Raw genomic sequence first — 19,477 nt, 5'->3', positions numbered from 1 at the left:
ATGCCCGGCAAGAAGGACACCAAGAAGGACGCAAAGAAGGGTGGAAAACCTGAACCAGAAAAAAAGAAAGAGGAAGAAAAGAAAGGGAAAGATGTCAAAAAGGGAGGAAAAGATGACAAGAAAGCTGGCAAGGATGATAAGAAAGCGGCAAAGGATGATAAAAAAGCTGGCAAGGATGATAAGAAAGGAGGGAAGAAGGGAAAGGAAGAACCACCCAAGGGGAAGGATGATGGAAAGAAAGGAAAAGACAAAGGGAAGGGAAAGAAGGTGGAATCAGAGGAGGAAGAAGAGGAGCTTCTGAGCGATGAAGAAGAGGACGAGGAGCTCAGTGAAGAAGACGAAGAAGATGAGGAAGAATCAGAAGATGACAGAAGAAGGAAGGGGCGAGGAGGCAAGGGAGCTAAAGGAAAGAAAGGTGGAAGGTCTAGACGTGGGGGCGATTCTGAAGAAGATGAGGAGGAGGAGGATGAAGAAGAAGAGGATTATGAGGAAGATGAAGAAGATTATGTTGAATCCAAAAAGAAGTCCAAAGATGACCGCCACCGTCATAAAGGAGGGAAGTCTGATGCTGATCTGAAGAAGAAGAAAGCAAAAAAGAAAGAGGAGGCTCCACAGCTTCCAGTAAAGGAAATCCCAAAGAAAGGTCTGAAGAACATGTCCAGGATGTTCATGAAGTTTTCCGGCTTAAAGAGGCGTAGAAACAGCAGAAAGAAGCTAAAAAGTACATTCAGTTTGTTTCTGGGGTTGGGTAAGAGAAAAAAAAGACTTGCCAGGAAGAAACGCCGCAAATCAATGCTGAAGAACACCTCTCGATTCATGATGAGGTTTAAGGCTAGCAAAAAAAGGAAAAAAGAGAAAGAGGAAAAAGAGAAGGCAAATGGTGGGAAGAAGCCAACCTATATGCTGCTTCGCCTGGGAGGAGTGAAAGATTCAGTAGAGAAGAAAGGGGGCTTCTTCAAAGGGTTGTTTAAAAAAAAGGACGGTGATGGCCAAACTGATGCCTTCAAGAATAGAAGTGTGTTAGTGGGCAGGGTCGCAGCAGCAACTAATTGGCTGACCAAACGCTTCCTTACAACTAAAATGCAAGGAAATTCAAGAAACCATGGCTGGGGGGGGCGTAGGGGACACAGCCGCCATTCCAGTTCCAGAGGTTATCCCCATGGTTACCATAACGATGGCTATGAGCATGGGGAGGAGGCTTATGGATATGGCCAACAGCATTCATTCCGCCAGAAAGGTGTATATGGGGGATACGGTGATGGTTATGGTGGTTATGGGGACGAGGCAGCTGCAGCATATGAAAGTCAGGGTCAGTTTGGTTACTATGACAATGGGGTGGGAGGGGCAGAATATCAAGACCTAGGTTACTATGAAGACGAAGGAGTCTATGATCCAAATGCAGAGTATTATGAAGGTGGTCCCTATGATGAGGGCATGGGGGACTACTATAACCCTTATTCTGCTGCCCAAGGCTACTATAACAACCAGGAAGCTGATCCATATGGTTACCAGCAACAACAGGCAATGGCAATGTATGGTGACGAGGGTCTGGACTACTATGCGCTAATGGGTGAAGGCCATATATATGCAGAAGAGGTGGATGGATATCTTGACCCTCAGGCTCAGGGTTATTTTGATGATGGTCAAGGGGTTTACTATGATGATGGACAAGGGGATTACTATGACAACGGACAGGCAGGTTATGATAATCCTTATGCAGCAATGATGGGAATGCAAGGAGGGTTTCCGCCAGACTATCAATTAAGCTATAGTGATGTTGGCATGCCCTATCAAGACTACAGCTCCCAACAGGCCATTGGTTTTCCACAAGGAGGCCAGCAGGTCTTTGGCTTTGGAGGGCAAGGGATGGATCAGGTACAGGGCCTGTATGGGGACCAGTATGCACACCACTTGGATCAATATGGGGATGGTACTGATGGGGTTCAGGGAGGTGAGATGACATTTAGACTTCCTAGGCCTCAAGTACGCTTATTTGGGAAAGAGCGTCTAGATGTGCCACTGCCCCCTCCTCCCACTTTGCCATCTGATCCAGAGTTTGAAGACATGTCAGACATCCAGTATGAAGACCAGATGCCTCTTGCACCTGGTCAAGATGCTACCATGATGTCACCACAACAACAAATGATGATGTCACCACAACAACAAATGATGATGTCTCCACAACAACAAATGATGATGTCTCCTCAACAACAAATGATGATGTCTCCTCAACAACAAATGATGATGCCCCCTCAAGAGCAAATGATGATGCCCCCCCAAGTAATGTCACCACAGCAACAGATGATTTTACAACAGCAACAGAGTATGTCACCCCAAATGATGCCATCACAGGTCATGTCACCACAACAGATAATGACCCCACAGCAACAAATGATGCCACCACAGCAGATGATGCCACAGCCAATGATGTCACCACAGGACCAAATGATGTCACAGCAATTGATGTCACCTGAGCAACAGATGTATCCAGAAATGATGCCACCACAGGTAATACGAGCCTTGGTGTTTCATGATTGATTCTAAATACCTGTACTTTTTTAGAGGGTCAATAGATTGTTTAACTGTTATCAAATATATGGAAAATAGGGGTGTGGCGACACTCAGCTCATGAGACGAGACAAGACACGATATTGGGTTCACGAGATTGAGACGAGATTTTAACTATATTTTAAAGAAAACTTCAATGAGGAAATACATGACTGTTCTTTTTATTTGAAATTCACAAAATGGAAATTTAATTGAAATGTTTTAACTAATCATCTTGTAATTAATCACTTTAGTTCTACTTTCTAAATATATAATTTTCATATGCAGTATTCAGCACTGTAAAAGGTTTCCCCATATAGATATTTTATAGATTGATAATTTTGGTATTAATGGAAATAACAACCATAAATACAAAAGTTAGATACAATCACAAATACCAAAAAGTAAATTATAAAGAGTAGAAACAATTCTAATACAGTATATTCATATAAATTCAATAAAGAATCCATATAACATATTGCTAATAAAAAACACAGAAATTAAAGTAAATGGCACAAATCCTGTATCACATAAATACACAAGTAGAACAACATATAACATGTTATAATTTGGTAGTGTGACTCATTTCACTTTTTGCATCATTAGTCTTCCACAGCTGCGCTAGATTCCCTGCTCCTCAATGTAGGTTCCTCTCCTCATCTCATACTTCTCAACAGGTAGAAGCTGTAACAAGGTTAATGATCCACACGTGATATTATAAAAAGAAGACATGAAGTGCAAATGAGCGATAAAAAAACGACCGTCTTTTTTTTTTTTCTTTTTTTTTTGGTGCGCCCCTTAATTATAGCTTCGGGAGACAAAATTCACTTCAACGAGAAATATCATCGTGTTTTCGTCTCGCGAGATCTCATCACACCCCTAATGGAAAACATATATTTTTGCAGTGTAACTATAGCCTATACTAGCACAAACATTTTTGGTAAGCTTTTATGTTTTATCAGAATACATTCAGTTAACTGTCACTGAGGAGCATGTTTGCCCATTTTCAATCAGATTTCCCTCATAGTGAGGGCTGGACATGTGAAAACCAGACAATATATCCTGTTGCTTTCTCAAGAGCATACCTCTACTGCCTCTTAAACTGGAATTATACTCTTCTGGGCTACATGGGCATGCACAGTGACTTTAGAGTGGCTCTTTTTATACTTGGTCCATATGAGAAGTTGTTAGCATTTGGAAGGTGTGTAGGTTGGCTCTTTTGCAAATCCCTGCAACCTATGACACCCATAACATGCCTATAACACCTTAAATTGCACAAAGACATTTACATTTGCTCTAGTTGCCAACACTTCAAAAGATATGTTAGCATAATATGAGTCACACAGGAGTACTGTGTTGCGGTGGAGTGGGAAGGGTACTTACTGCAGTTTTCACAATGAATACTGGCTTTTATAGTGACTGGTAAAAACGGAACTTCATTATAATCTGACAATAGCATTTGCTCTGCCAGGACTTAAAAATGTGCACTACACTCACAATAAAAGTTAATTGTAGAGCAGATGTAGCCAATTACCAGAACTTCGCATAAGGTGAGTAATAGTTTAATTGGGAAACCATAACCAATTTTCACTACAACCTTTGGACTATTTTCAATAGTGCTACCCCATTTTTTATCTATGTAAATGTTAATTACATTCTCTTTTTTTATTTTCCACTATTCTTGTGTGTTTCTACAGCAGCAGATGATGACAGACCCAATGATGATGTCACAGCAACAGGGTTATGGCCTACCATTAATCCCTACTCCAACTGCCATGATTATCAAGCAAGCAAATATGTCCCCCCTTTCTGCCCGACGCTTGCATCCCTCTCCAACTCCATCCCGCCGCTCTGTCATCATGCCATCCCCACAGATGCAGCGCCATCCCTCTGCCATGGCTTCTCCAGTACCCTCCCCTATGCTTTCACAGAGACGAAGCCCCTCCCCACAACTATCCATGAGGAATGGGTTCATTAATGCCCAAAGACCGCCTTCCGTCATGTCGAGACGGATATCACCTCCTTCCTCCCCCATGGCTTCCCCAGTCGCCCATCATAGAATGCCACCACAGAGGTCACCGTCTCCCCTGGCTAGGGCACCCTCTCTCTCTTCCCGTGCGTCCATGATTCGGCGTAGTCCACCTACCTCACCAAGAGCCTCAATGAGGCAACGTTCTCCACCTTCCTCACCCCATGCTTCCATTAGGAGGCGAAGTCCCCCACCATCACCCTCACCTGTCCGCAGTCCATTTGGTGGGAGAAAGATGCATGGGCCAACCTCTCCAATCCACTCCCCTGGTCATGCATCTCCCTCTCTCTCTCCACACCTTAGTCGAAGGCCTTCTCCCTCTCCCTCTCATCGCAGTTTATCTCCTACAGGGCCCAGGCCTGTCCCAACATCTCCTACACTCTCTCGTCGCTCAACTCGACTGCTCAGGGACCCCACTCCATTGGCCAGGCCTAGGATGGGGGGGAATGTTCCCTTAGGTACTGTTCGGCCCTCCCCAATGGGTCTCCGTGGGCGTCCATATCCCCCACCCACTCAGAATGTGCGTCCATTCCGTTCCGCCTCCGTACGAAGCAATACATCTTCCGTTCTCACAGTGGACTCCCACCTCTCGTCTCCTTTCCACACCCCTCACATGGTCCATCGTGTTCCCCTGGGGAGGAGAGAATCTGGTCGATTTCCTCCGCGCCCCATTGCTCGAGGACAACCCCTCATGGCCCAGCATTCCCTGAGAGGAAGGCGTCCCAATTCGCCACAGCCCTCCCTTAAGCATATGCCACATCCTGCATCCCCACGCCTCTCTCCTCGACTCTCTCGTCAGTCCTCACCCCTCTTGCCCCATCGAGTTGCTCATCCACCACCAGAAACATATGTGTCTGGCCCTGATGTTGATCCATATGCTGAACAGTCTTATCAATTTGCTGCCCCCTCTTCTCCCATGTTATCTGGTGCTTTGCAGAACCAGGCTATCCGACAGGCCTCTTTTTCTTCCCCTCTTGGCCCAGAGGCAGCCCAGATGGTAGGTATGGCTACCGAATATGCACAACCTCATGTTCCCTCATCCCCTATGCTTTCCGCTGCAATGCAAAACCAGGCAATTCGAGATGCTTCCTATGCTGCCTCACTGCACAGAACAATGTCACCTTATGAGCAGCCTATGGCCCCTTCTTCTCCCATGTTGTCTGGGGCTCTGCAGAATCAAGCTGTACGAGGTGCATCCTATGTCTCTCCTTTGCGAAGGCCAATGTCACCTTATGAACAGCCTATGGCTCCTACCTCTCCCATGTTGTCTGGGGCTCTGCAGAATCAAGCTGTACGAGATGCATCTTATGTCTCTCCTTTGCGAAGGCCAATGTCACCTTATGAACAGCCTATGCCTCCTTCATCCCCAGTACTGTCGGGAGCTCTGCAAAACCAATCAATTAGAGAGGCATCTTATGTGTCTCCTCTTCAAAGACCTCAATCCCCATATGCCTCTGTACCTTCATCCCCAATGCTCTCTGGAGCCATGAGACATGGTCAGGCACTACAGGGTGTGGCCTCTTATCAAACTCCACATCTCCGCTCACCATACGGACCGACTGTCGTTACTCCATACGAATATATTACTGAGCCTGGTCCGGCACCACTGCTCTATGATGCTTTACAGCACAGCTCTGATTTGCAGAATGTCTCATCTTTAAGATCCCCCATGATGCAACGCCGTAACCCTTACGCACCAACTGGGCCTCAGGTCCACCACGCACTACAACAGAACCCCAACCTCCGCCAAGCATCTTATCGGACACCTATGCAACTCAGACGTTCTCCATATGGACCCCCGCCACCCTCTTCACCAATGTTAGGAACTGCCCTACAAAACCCACAGTTGATGCAGGCATCGTACCGGCTGCCAGATGGAACCGTAATGTCACCATACACAGCTTCACCTTCTCCTCCAATGCTCAACCATGCCTTGCAAAACCAGCAAGTCCGTGGGGCCTCGTACACCTTGCCTGATGGATCAGTTATCAGGGTAGATATAAAAAGAGAATATCTAAATAACTTTGCAACCTAATATATATGTGTGTCTACATACAGTCTAACAATAACAATAACAATTGCAATACTACAGTTGTACTCTCTCTAAATCACTCCCCACACCCAAACACGCAGGACCCACGTATTCCCCAGAAGTCCATGTCTCCCAGCCTTTCCAGAGCTCTTCAGAACCAGGATCTAAAGACTGCATCTTATACTCTACCTGATGGCACCATTGTAGATCCGAGACAGCAAGTAACGAATGATCCTTGATCCTTTATTTTATGAATGAATGAATTCACCTTTTTATTAATTAATTAATTTCTTCTCTTACCTCTCTGCCTACCATAACTATGTATTAGTTAACGTCTGTGTTTTTCTGGCGCTGCTCTCTTTCCTTGTACAGCAACCCATTCCCCCAAACCTGGCTAAGGCCCTAAACAACCCAGTTCTACGTGAAGCCTCGTTTGCTCTCCCTGATGGTACCATTATGATTGACCCCAAGAAACCGAAGACCCCGAACCTTACAGCAGCACTTCAGAACCCTTACCTTAAAAGTGCATCGTACACGCTGTCAGATGGTACTATCATCATTGATCCATGGAAACCTGTCTCTCCAAACCTGTCCGAAGCCCTCCATAACTCTGCCCTTCGGCATGCCACATTCAACCTACCAGATGGAGTTCGTGACCCTAGTTTACCCCTACCACCAAACTTGGCAAAGGTTAGTCATGGATTAAGACTCTTTGGATTTTTTATGTTTCCCTTTACTTTCACATTACCTGTTACTTTTGTGTGTGTGTTGTCTATAACTCATGCCTCCCTTCTCATTCATATATAAGGACTTTTGTGGAAGGAAACAGGGACAAGGATTTTAAATAGTCTCCAGAAGTTGATGTAGCTTTGCTGATAATTACTGGAAATCAAATATATACTAAGCTTCCGCTCTAATTCTACAGAAAATTAATTCACTGAAAATCAGTCTAACAGTCTAAAATCAGTTTAACTCTGACTGACCCTACCTGAACTCAACTGTTGTAATACTTAGGCCCTCGGGAACACCGCTTTGAAATCAGCTTCATACACCCTCCCAGATGGAACAATTATAATCGACCCAAGGAAACCAAAGACCCCAAACCTCACAGCCGCCCTGCAGAACCCCTACCTTAAAGGGTTGTCCTACACTCTGCCTGATGGAACCATCATCATTGACCCAAGGAAACCAGTTGCCCCTGATCTGCACAAAGTATGTACTTCTATGTACTTCTCTTAATCTAATATGTCTACATTGCCAGATTTTTGATTGGCACATTTAAATTGAACATAAAAGCCTTAAATAACTATTCGTTTCCCTTTTCCCACCACCTGCAGGCTCTCACAAATGAAAACATTCGTAATGCATCATTCCAGCTCCCTGATGATGCCATAGTTATTCCTGGTCAGAAGCCCTCCTCTCCAAACCTTACTGCTGCTCTAAGACAGAACATGGCACTTCGTTCTGCAGGTCTTTATCATCTATCAGACAACTCTGTACTGTCGGGGATACCCAAACCCACCACTCCTAACGTTGCCTCCATACTACGGAATGAGCAAATGCGTGGTGTCAATTACAGGTGAGTAAAAACACTATTAATGAAAAATAGGACAGAAAATGACCCGATAGGCTTGTCCAGGTGTTGCACAGAATTGCTGTTGTTGAAAAGGAGATAATAATGATAATAATAATAATAAACTTTATTTCTGTTGCACCATTTAAAACCAGTTACAAGGTGCTTCACATACTGTAAAACAATATTAACAAAATAATATACACAAAAGCACAATAAAAACAATAATCAAGCATAAATAGATGAAACATTAAGCAATGTACAGTAGGGGAGCAAAATAAGACAGGAACTATAATGCAGAGAAAGACAGGAAATGGAGAAAAGGGCAGAGACAGGTTTGATACCCAACAAAGGTCTGCATTTGTAATCAAACTGCTACAGGTCTCTGGGGAAGCTCCTGTGGTGGAAATGCCATATATATAGAAAAGACTTGTGAATTTCCATTCAGATCACAAGTATATCGCAATTCAGCATATTTTGGATGTTGTTCGTTGTGTGTTTTACAATACGTGTCATATGTTCTTTAATGAAGAGAATCATTTCTTGCTCTACAGGCTTCCAGATAGCTCTCCTCTTGTACGACGGTTCAACAACCCAAAGTTGGATGATGCTATCCAAAACCAGCAGCTTCGGTACGCCTCATACAGGGCACCAACGGCACTGCAGGGTCCAGATAATTGCTATGCTGTGGTTCCTCCATATGGGCCACACTCAGGCCACTGGGCCAGGAATGCTCAAGGAGGAGGGGAAGGAGGGGAGGACATTTGGGCAGCTGAAAGAGTTTTGCCACATGGGACAGTCCAGAATCTGTCAAAGTGGTCTATGTACGGCATGTTGGAAGGATATTCACCCTTGCCTCGAACTGTGGATGGGCAACCTCAGGATCCAGACTGGACCCCTGACAGACAGAGGGTACCTGGTCAAAAGTGGTATGACAAGGTAGTAAACAAATTATATATCATGTTTTTAATGAATGGTCAATTATTTTGGAGGGGAATGATTGTAGAGAGACACTGAATAAGCATTTTTCAAGTTCACAAACAAAAATATGAAGATTTCTGGTCATCTTACATCAGTTCTGCATCAAGCAATGACTATATCCCTTAAGCTGTTACAATGTTGCATGACAGTGTTAGTCTAATTACATACCATGGTGTGTGTGTGTGTGTGTGTGTGTGTGTGTGTGTGTGTGTGTGTGTGTGTGTGTGTGTGTGTGTGTGTGTGTGTGTGTGTGTGTGTGTGTGTGTGTGTGTGTGTGTGTGTGTGTGTGTGTGTGTCCAGCTCTACTCCATCCTAAGCATGCCCACAACAGGCCACAGGGTGAAGCGCTGGGCAGAGGGAATGGAGGACATGACACAGTTGCCGTAAGCTCAATCCAGTATTAACAAACAGCCTCACAGCTTGTTCACTTATGTCACACACTTAAAGGCATTCTGATGCTCCAGCGTAGAGCACGACAGGTCATTTCAATGCATTTCCTTTCAGTTTCTTCAAGCGACAATTCACTTTGTGTGTGTCTCCCAGTGTGCCTGGAGGCTTTTGAATAATTGAAAATGTGTGGGTTTCAGAAAGAAATATCCAGCATTTAGTATATAAGTACTTTATTAAAATGCAAATGCAACACCCGTGCTGATGTCTATCTTATAATCATCACTTAACTCCAAAGGAACCCCTCCATGAGTTATTTGTCTTATTTGCTAATCTGCAGTTTCAAAGACATTATTATCTATCTCAGAAATTTGCCAATTTTCACAGAGAAAGACTTTTCAAAGCCATTGAGAAGTAATTTATATTAACCAATGTGAGCGTGGAAATCCTGCTACAGCGTGTCAATATGCTCTCTGTACTCTCCATTTTCTGTGTGTTTATTTTCAGTGAGTTGAATGAGACCACAGTTCTGATGAACCTGAAGAAACGCTACGACCAGGAACTCGTATATGTATGCTTCATTTCTAATATGCATATAAAAAATTACTTTAAAATACAATCTGCATGTCACGGATTTGCCAGTTGTATCCATTTTCCCACTATTTGTCTTTTTCTTTTTTCCTCTTCCCTCCATACAGACCTACATAGGTAGCATCCTCGTGTCTGTGAACCCCTACAAGTTGCTCAACATTTATGGCACAGACATGGTGCTTCAGTATGAGGGCTGTGGCCTGAGTGACAACCCTCCGTAAGACCTGAGAGTTTGCGTGTGTGTGTGTGTGTGTGTGTGTGTGTCTAAACTATTTACCCGTACGCTTAAATATAACATAACTGCCTCAGTACAGGTTATGTTTTCAATCCTGATTGTTTAAGAGAATATGTGAAAATCTTGTCAGCAGATTATAGTTAAATTTGGTGGAAAGCTGGCAAAATAACAAGTAATGACTTTTTCTGCTTATTTGAAATGATTACACAATTTTCTCATGAGCTATTGCACTTATTTCTCACACAGACTCAGTTTAACATTTTCTATTATAATTGAATTAACATATTTAGGTATAAGCTCTCTGAGTGCTTTCTAGCTCTGAATGAAGTAGATAAGCATAACTGTGTAACCTTTAACTTTGCCGTTGAGACTGTGTGTGCTTGTGTGTGATTGCACTGTTGTATTACATATGTCTACATATGTTAAAGCTGTGCTCTGAGATATAGTATGGTGGTAAATAGAGGTGTAAATGCCAGCACTCTCAGGTGTTAGTAAGAGGTTCCTATTACACTGCTGTTGGTTGGTTGCCAAGGGAGAGTTTGGTTATGGATTTCACTACCACTTCACATCCACACACATATACACACACACACTTACACAATCAGTACACATCCGGATGCATGTATTAATTAAAAATATGTTTTGTTGTGTTGCAGTCATCTTTTTGCCATTGCTAATTTGTCATATACCACCATGATGGATGCCAAAAAGGACCAGTGTATTGTGATCAGGTATGAAATACTGCACAGACTTTGGCTGAGTAACACCTTGAATTTGATGCTCATTTCAATCAGCTAGCACTTGGAGAAAAACTCTAAAACTCAAACTTGTCTTTTAACGTCAGTGAAATGCTACTGGGAAGAAAAAAATTAACCTAATGAAAAGCAACCCATCTACATTCTTATTATGTTTTATTATCCTCTCCAGAATGTGCAACTCTTTATGTGTGATAAAGAAAAAGAAGTGCTGTTAAAGACTAACTGTTATTACAGCGGAGAAAGCGGGTCAGGAAAGACTGAAGCTACTAAACTGATCCTGCGTTATCTGACAGCCATACATCACAAACGCAACGTCACACAACAGGTACACATCTGGTAGATGATGTAACTATAGATACACGCATGCTAACAATTACAGCTCATACTGTGGTCATTTAAGCTAACGGTTATTCCTTTGTTCTCTCTTCTTCTCTACCATGTCCCAACAGATAGAGGTAAACTATTCCTAAACTTGTTGTTGTCTCTTATGTGAGATACCATCCCTGCATCCCTGTTAAAGGTAGCCATGGTAACATTTGCATGTGGTTATTGGTTAGATCCTAGAGGCCACGCCCCTGTTGGAGTCTTTTGGGAATGCCAAAACAGTGCGCAACGACAACTCTTCACGCTTTGGCAAGTTCATGCAGATCTTTATGGAGGGGTAAGTATTTTCAACCCTAACCCTTCCACAAATGCAGTCAAAAAGTGAAGAAACATCAATTTTACTTTTTTTTTTCTCCCCTCATCTCGTCATCATCAGTTAGGGATTTGCATAAAACATGTAGACTAGAAAATGTGGATGAATTTCTCACACATGGCTACACATTTTATTAGATGCAAAGCAGACTCAAGAGACAGCTTAAAATAAAAATCTTTAAAACTACAGCAAGCATAGTAGCAGCAGTTAGTGGAAACAAGTCCCTCTTGCCCTCCTCATGGGAAATTTTCTCCGCTGGGCAGCACCTGGAACTGATCAAATCTGTTGAAATAATTTCCAACTGAAGATTTCAGCATGCAGCACTGACATCAAAACCCTGAAATCCCCGGATGAGCTTCAAAAAGTAGATTTTGAGTGTTAATGTAATGAAATGTACAGATGCTAATATAATGCTGTATGAGTTTTTCATTTTAAACCCATGATACCAGACTTCAATGACATTGTCTCCATGGAGATTTTTACCTGCAACAACAGAGCAAACTCACTTTAGTTTCTCTGGGATTAACATGAAAAACAAAGCTAACATATGTGCCTGTGTGCTATCTTAACCCTCAATAGGTTTGTGGTTACCTATGACATCATTTGCACACAAACACACAAACAGGAGGCTTAGTGGTGGATATGCTAACATGTCCCAGTAACACAGTTAGATGAGTAGTTGATCTTTTGCTAGAACAGTGACAGAGAAGATCCTATCTCGTTACACATGCATGACCTGTTACTTAACTTGGACTCACTTTGTGTGTGTGTTCGTGTGTATGTGTGTCTATGTCTGTGCGTGTGCGTTGTTGCATGCATGTGTGTCTGTGTGTGTGCCTGCCTATGTGTAATTTACCAGGGGTGTGATCAGCGGTGCCATAACGTCTCAGTACCTGTTGGAGAAGTCCCGCATTGTCTTTCAGGTGAAAAACACAAGCTTGCGTGCACACACACACACACACACACACACACACTCACGCACAACAGGTCAAGTGGAGTCTTCTTACACCTGAGTCATTGTAAGAAAGAGGAGATTCTAGAGGCAGACGGCATGAGAAGTGTCTAACATGATGCTCTGTATCTAATTGTGTCCCTATCCATGCCAGTCTCTTCCAACCACAGTTCTAAATTGTGGGCGATTTCTAGTTGTGTATGTGAAGTGTCCATTGGGTTGTTGATTTCACACATCTGTGTGTGTGTGTGTGTGTGTGTGTGTGTGTGTGTGTGTGTGTGTGTGTGTGTGTTCATCCACAGGCCAAATCGGAGAGGAACTACCACATCTTCTATGAGATGTTGGCAGGTCTTCCTCTTCACGAGAAGCGCTCACTGTATCTGCAGGAAGCTGAGACTTACTACTATCTGAATCAGGTGATCACAGAAAGAGGAACTACACTCTTGTCCACACACACACACACGGGGCACAAATAAGGAGTGGTCACTGTAATCAATTTCACAGTAACATTAACAAATGAGATGTCATTTTTTTGAAAATGTGACATTTATCCTACAAAGTGATTAATGGCACAAATTCATTGTGGTACGTGAATATAGAGCGAGTAACCTTTGCAGTCTGGAGTAACTGTTTTTTCAATATGTTGAGAGATAAATGTAACTAACAGAATTTACATTCATAACTTCTTACTGTGTTTATCTAGTGAGGCTTTGATGACTGATGTATGACTCGTATAGGACTTAGTTTCGTGTAGCTGCATGGCTGTAGAGATGTTGGTTTTCACTACTTTGCTCCAGATAGAAATATTCTGATATTATATTAGACTGTAATGATCTCCTGGCTTTTTTCTTTAGCACTATCAGTAGGTTGACATTTATGGTTTTTAGTTTGGGTTTGGTATACATTTATGTTCCACAGGGATGAATTGTAGTAAGGTTTCTAAATCCTTCGTTTTCATCTCGTGCCACCATCAAGTTACATTTTTTAATCTGTCCAATACTTTATGACCAAGCACCTGCAAAAGTAATGACACTCCCATCAGCCTCAGCAGCACTTTGTATTTAGTGCTGATTTACAAACATGCTAAACTGAAATGGGGAACATGGTAAATGTTACACCTAAACAACACCATTGTCATTGTGGCCATGTTAGCAAGCCATCATTAGCATCTATCTCAAAGCACTGATGTGTCTAAATACTTTTATAGAGACTGACTTGTGGTTTGTTGAACCAATATATTTAGATTTGTCACTTCTCTGATGGCGTAAGCCTGATTCAGTGATCTTTAATTATTTACATTGTTACTGGTGTGTGAGTTTGTGGCCACTACTACAAGCACTTGTGGCTTATTTTCTAAAGAGTAACGTAACACCAGTAAAGTTGGAAAAGTGAGGTCAGTTGCACCGGTAACAATACCCGGTAGTTATGTCACGGTGTACTGAAGTAAACTCCTACATCACTGCAGCAAAAGTTGAGAAGTTAACCTCTTGGTGGTTGTCAAAAACAAGACTTTCAGCTGATGATAAGTGACTCTTTAATTAGAGGTGTGATTAAACAGGCTGAGAGTGAGTATGTTGTTGTTAAGTAAGTGTGTGTGTGTGTGTGTGTGTGTGTGTGTGTGTGTGTGTGTGTGTGTGTGTGTGTGTGTGTGTATGCAGGGAGGGGACTGTACCATAGAGGGCAAGGATGACGGGGAGGACTTCAGGCGACTGCTGAGTGCCATGGACATCCTGTGTTTCACTCCAGAGGAGCAGAACGGCATCTACAGACTTCTCTCCTCTGTCCTTCACCTGGGGAACGTCTACTTCCAGCCATACCAGGTCTCTCTCTCTCTCTCTCTCTTTCTCTCTCTCTCTCACTCACGCACACACACACACACACACACACACACACACACACACACACACACACACACACACACACACATATGCTACATAAATGCATTTAGTTTCACGGCTGAGTGATGATGGTGATGTTGATAGATGACGGTAATAACAAATGGGAATGCCTCCGTGTGTGTGTGTGTGTGTGTGTGTGTGTGTGTTGTGTGGTGTGTGTGTGTGTGTGTGTGTGCGTGTGTGCGTCCCTGCAGGGTGAAGGTCAGGAGGTCGCGTCGGTGGTTAGCGCGCAGGAGATCAGGGTGGTGGCTGAGCTGCTGCAGGTCTCACCTGATGGCCTGCAGAAGTCCGTCACCTACAAACTGACAGTAAGTAAGATACATTTCCCATAAACTAATCGCACACATACGCATACACACACACACACACGCACCACACTCATAGACACTTTCATTGACATTTTAAGAATTTAATAGGTGTGTCTGACCCACAGGATACAGTACGAGAGAAGATCTACACTCCGCTCACAGTGGAGAGTGCTGTGGATGCAAGGTGGGTAAAAGTTGAATGTACTATCTGTTAGATTAAGTAGTATGCACCTACTTGGAATAACCTGAAATAAAAGCCTTTCTGACAGGCTTGTTTGAAGCTTTTGAAGCCTCATTTTTTTTAACCGTTCTTTAAAAATCATACCAGGAAGCTGCTGAGAGGGAGTGAAGACTCTTTGATATTCTCTTTCAATCTTTGGTAGAGGCATGTGAGGACAAAGGACGTCAGGGCTGGGGAAGAGATTTTTCAGATGTCCTCTGTTTCCATAGGAACCGGGTTTTCTGTTTCCATAGAAACCTTATTGTGTGTTTTTCATAGAGATGCCGTTGCCAAGATCCTGTATTCGCTGCTGTTTAGTTGGCTGACAGAGCGCATCAATGGACGGGTCTACCCTCGCAACGAAGCCCTCTCCATCTCCATATTGGACATATATGGATTTGAGGTCACACTAAAGAACTTTCTCGCTCAGTAATCTTACAGCACAGATGTGTCTCAGCTGACCTGTGATAATGAACCCACCCAAACCCCCCTAACCCCCGATATCTCCTCTCTTTACCCTCCAGGAGCTACAGGTGAACAGTTTTGAGCAGCTGTGCATCAACTACGCCAATGAAACTTTGCAGTTCTACTTTAACCGTGTCGTCTTTCAGGAGGAGCAGGTCAGGGAAACTGGGTGTTTTTATTTTCATACACATATTTCAATTTACCCAGTAAGGACTTATTTGGTGATATGATGGGTACTTACATAACTTTGAACCAACCAATCAATCAATCTTCAACTTTTAGCAGCACAGAGCTAAGATCCATCCATTTACAACATTCAGATCAAGATGTCAGAACTGTTGTAAAATGTTGTTAATAACCTTGAATGAAATACTGTCGAAACACTACATTATAGCTTCAAAAAAACACTTTCCAGACACATTTTTCCTGGTTGTAACCAAATGTTTTTTGACCCGCAACACACCAAATGAATGCTAATTGGTTTAGTACACGCATGTCTGCATCCTTAAATCAGAGCAGCCTCAACCCTACTTCACTTTTGTTTCTAGTTAAGCATTAAAAAATTCAGCGTTGAAAAAAGTGTTAATGTAGAGTCAAAGGATACTTTTGTTTTTGTAATTGGACTCTCATGCATTTCAGAACAGCTTTCATGAGCCCACAAGGTCATTAAATCTCACAAACCAACAGTACTTTAATTTAAGTGAAAATTGGGACCCAACAGTAGAGATAGAAGAGCTTTATATTCACCAGCTGATGAACTTTATGGTTGTTTTGTGCTCTGCTGTGTAGGAGGAGTACATGCGGGAGCAGATTGAGTGGCAGCAGCAGTCTTTCAGCCACAACCAGGCCTGCCTTGACCTCATTGCTGCTAAGCCTCATGGGATACTACGCATACTGGATGACCAGTGCGGTTTCCCTCAGGTACACCCACACCTGTTAAATTGAACTATTAGTGTCCAAAGACATCGGTATTCAGTGAAAATGTAATAATAATGCTGACAGGAAGGTGAATCAATTGAAAATAAGATTGATTGATTCAAACTATATTTAATTAAAGCAAAGAGCTGTTAATGATACTCACTGATTGGCTTTTTAAAAATTTGACAGTGTTGTCCAACAGTGTTGGAGAGTAACTAGTTACATGTAACAGTGTTATGTAATATAATCACAACCTGTTACAGTTACTGAGAAAAAATTAGTGATTAAATTAAAGTTACCCTTTATAAGTTATCCTTTATAAATCATGTCAGTATCAATGAAAAACACCTGAACTTAGATTTTGGTGCTTAATGGGTACATTAAGTTACATTACTTTGATTAAGTAATTGAAATCGTTACATTAGCAAACTACATCACATGTAATGGATATTATAGGTGGTGGATTACACCAGTGGTGTAAGAAGTAGGTGGAAATAAAAATTGATTGATTGATTGATTGAATAGTTCATCATTCAATCAGCTGAGGCAGACACTAGTGGAAAACAAGTGTACTTAAAATGAAGTTAGATTAGATCACAAGAAACTTTTGAAATCTTGCATTATTCAGGTGTACTGTGGGAAAAAGCGGTAACAGCCAACAATAACTCCTGATCCGAATACTCAAGAAACTGAGTTAAAAAAAACCTCCCATATTGGATTTCTCATAAACCAGGAGACTGAAGCTCCGATCGATATAAAACTATCCCACATACTGACTTAATTGCCTGTCTGCGGCTGTCATTATTCCCGGGGCTCCTAATGTAAGAAGGTGACTGAGCTCATTGAGAGATAAACGTATTATGAAGTGTCTCCAATGCTCAAAGTGAAATATGAACATGCTTTTGACACTGAGACTCACACACACACACACACACACACACACACACACACACACACACAAACACGCAGGCAACATGTGTTTATGCTGTAGGAACCATTAACTGTCTATATTAACTCGTCGCTAGGCAACAGACCACACCTTCCTCCAGAAGTGCCACTATCACCATGGTAACAACCCGCTGTATGCCAGGCCAAAGATGCCACTGCCAGAGTTCACCCTGAAACACTACGCAGGGAAGGTCACCTATCAGGTATCTATCTATCAGTCCGTCTGTCTTTCTCTCTTTCTTTCTTTCTTCTTAAATTAATTTAAATATTTTGACATGATCCAAGATTAGAAGAGATATTCATGTGCCCACAGAGTCTCCAACACTGCTGCTGAGTATAAAGTTGTTTCTTGTTCATGTGAGGTGTAAAACAAAAAAAACCCAAAATGTCCTAGAAATTGGAGACAGTTTTAATTTAATCCATCTCTGATATTTCTACATTTAGTTCTGCCTGACTATCATTGTTATAGGTCTTATAATTAAATTTCAGTTTATCCAAATTCATACCTTGTATTAATGTGCACACAGCCGCTGTACTTTTGTCTCTCTGATGTTGAAATGATATTAAAAGCTCCTGGTTTGAATGATGTTTTGATGTTTTGTGATGCAGGTGAACAAGTTCTTGGATAAGAACTTTGACATGGTCCGCCAGGATGTCTTAGACCTCTTCATCCAGAGCAAGAACAGAGTGAGATTTGCTAATATCTCTTGTTTTATTATGACCCCGTCTCTTTTGACTGTTCCTTCTTTCCTCCTTCTTTCTTTAATTTTTCCTTCGTTCTTCCCCATCTCCCCTCTTTCTTTGCTCCCTCCTCCTTCCATACTTCCTTCCTCCCTCTTTTCCTTCCTTCCTTTCCTCCTTCCTCCCATCTTTCCTCCTTTCGTTCGTTCGTTCCTTCCTCCCTCTTTACTCCTTTCCTTCCTTCCTTCCTTCCTTCCTCCCTCCCTCCCTCCCTCCTTACTCCTTATCTTCCTCCCTCCCTCCTTACTCCTTTCCTTCCTTCCGTCCTTCCTTCTTTCCTTCCTTCTTTCTTTCCTTCCTTCCTTCTTTCCTTCCTTCCTTCTTTCCTTCCTTCCTCCCTCTTTACTCCTTTCCTTCCTTCCTTGACCTGAGGACAACAGGAGGGTTAAGTCATGTTATGTATGTTTTAACTATTCTGTCAAAAAAACATACATGTACCTGTTTAGTAATTCTTGTTTTCAGGTACAAATGCATTTTTATTTGTCAGTAGGTTGATTCAATTAGATTAGTCAAAAGTACTCACAATTATTGGTGTAGTCTCTCAAGTATCAATAATGAATCCCCTATTAGAAGATACTTGGCATTGACTCTTCACTCTCTGACCTTTTTTTGTCCTCTGTGTTGTTGTGTGTGCGTCTGTGTTTGTGTCTGTGTGTGTACAGATGGTGTCCAGCCTCTTCCTGAAGCACTCGGACTCTGTGTCTCAGCAGCGGTCCAACGTGCGGCGCAGCAGCACAGCACGTCGTTACCAGGCCAACACGGTCAGCGCAAAGTTCCAGAGCAGCCTGCAGGAGCTGCTGGAGAAGATGCAAAGGTTTTAGTAAAACAACACTCGTTTAACTTTTTGGCCTTGACAAAAAACTGTATTCAAAACCAACTTCTTACAGAGTTTTATCCATCGTATTCACTTTTACGCCAAATTATTTGAGTGCAGAGTGTATGAAAATATTCTCATATTATCTGGAGGCTTTGCTCTTGAAATGACAGTCATGGAAAGTAAAGTTACTGTATTTAACACTGCATCTGTCAGCGGTGACACAAATTAATGATGAGTCACTTCTAAGTGTCTGAAATTGCCGACAGAAGCTGTGAGATATAGAAAGGAAAACGGCTTTTGATGTCCTTTAATAAGAAATAAAAAAAACAAGGCACTTAAAAATAACACCACATACAGATTTTTACCCATTGACAAAAATG

The 19,477-nt window shown here is 42.4% G+C and overlaps 1 protein-coding gene across 1 annotated transcript in view; it reads left to right on the top strand.

The window, feature by feature from the left end:
• The window catches only part of myo15ab (myosin XVAb), a 48,431-nt gene continuing 28,954 nt past the window's right edge, over window positions 1-19,477 (top strand). Inside the window, exons 1-26 of the mRNA XM_053326163.1 lie at window positions 1-2,508; window positions 4,245-5,461; window positions 5,795-6,569; window positions 6,710-6,829; window positions 6,981-7,298; window positions 7,623-7,820; window positions 7,946-8,187; window positions 8,736-9,120; window positions 9,463-9,545; window positions 10,057-10,120; window positions 10,248-10,357; window positions 11,032-11,106; window positions 11,368-11,458; window positions 11,583-11,588; window positions 11,691-11,794; window positions 12,690-12,753; window positions 13,085-13,198; window positions 14,441-14,602; window positions 14,875-14,988; window positions 15,114-15,172; window positions 15,488-15,611; window positions 15,733-15,828; window positions 16,463-16,594; window positions 17,617-17,742; window positions 18,149-18,226; window positions 18,943-19,094. Coding sequence (XP_053182138.1) covers window positions 1-2,508; window positions 4,245-5,461; window positions 5,795-6,569; window positions 6,710-6,829; window positions 6,981-7,298; window positions 7,623-7,820; window positions 7,946-8,187; window positions 8,736-9,120; window positions 9,463-9,545; window positions 10,057-10,120; window positions 10,248-10,357; window positions 11,032-11,106; window positions 11,368-11,458; window positions 11,583-11,588; window positions 11,691-11,794; window positions 12,690-12,753; window positions 13,085-13,198; window positions 14,441-14,602; window positions 14,875-14,988; window positions 15,114-15,172; window positions 15,488-15,611; window positions 15,733-15,828; window positions 16,463-16,594; window positions 17,617-17,742; window positions 18,149-18,226; window positions 18,943-19,094 — 7,517 coding nt within the window. The remainder of the gene's footprint in view (window positions 2,509-4,244; window positions 5,462-5,794; window positions 6,570-6,709; window positions 6,830-6,980; window positions 7,299-7,622; window positions 7,821-7,945; window positions 8,188-8,735; window positions 9,121-9,462; window positions 9,546-10,056; window positions 10,121-10,247; window positions 10,358-11,031; window positions 11,107-11,367; window positions 11,459-11,582; window positions 11,589-11,690; window positions 11,795-12,689; window positions 12,754-13,084; window positions 13,199-14,440; window positions 14,603-14,874; window positions 14,989-15,113; window positions 15,173-15,487; window positions 15,612-15,732; window positions 15,829-16,462; window positions 16,595-17,616; window positions 17,743-18,148; window positions 18,227-18,942; window positions 19,095-19,477) is intronic.

This window comes from Scomber japonicus, chromosome 2, assembly GCF_027409825.1.
Source record: "Scomber japonicus isolate fScoJap1 chromosome 2, fScoJap1.pri, whole genome shotgun sequence".
NCBI lineage: Eukaryota > Metazoa > Chordata > Actinopteri > Scombriformes > Scombridae > Scomber > Scomber japonicus.
The sequence above is the reverse complement of the archived record's forward strand: the minus strand, read 5'-3'. Positions and strand labels throughout refer to the sequence as shown.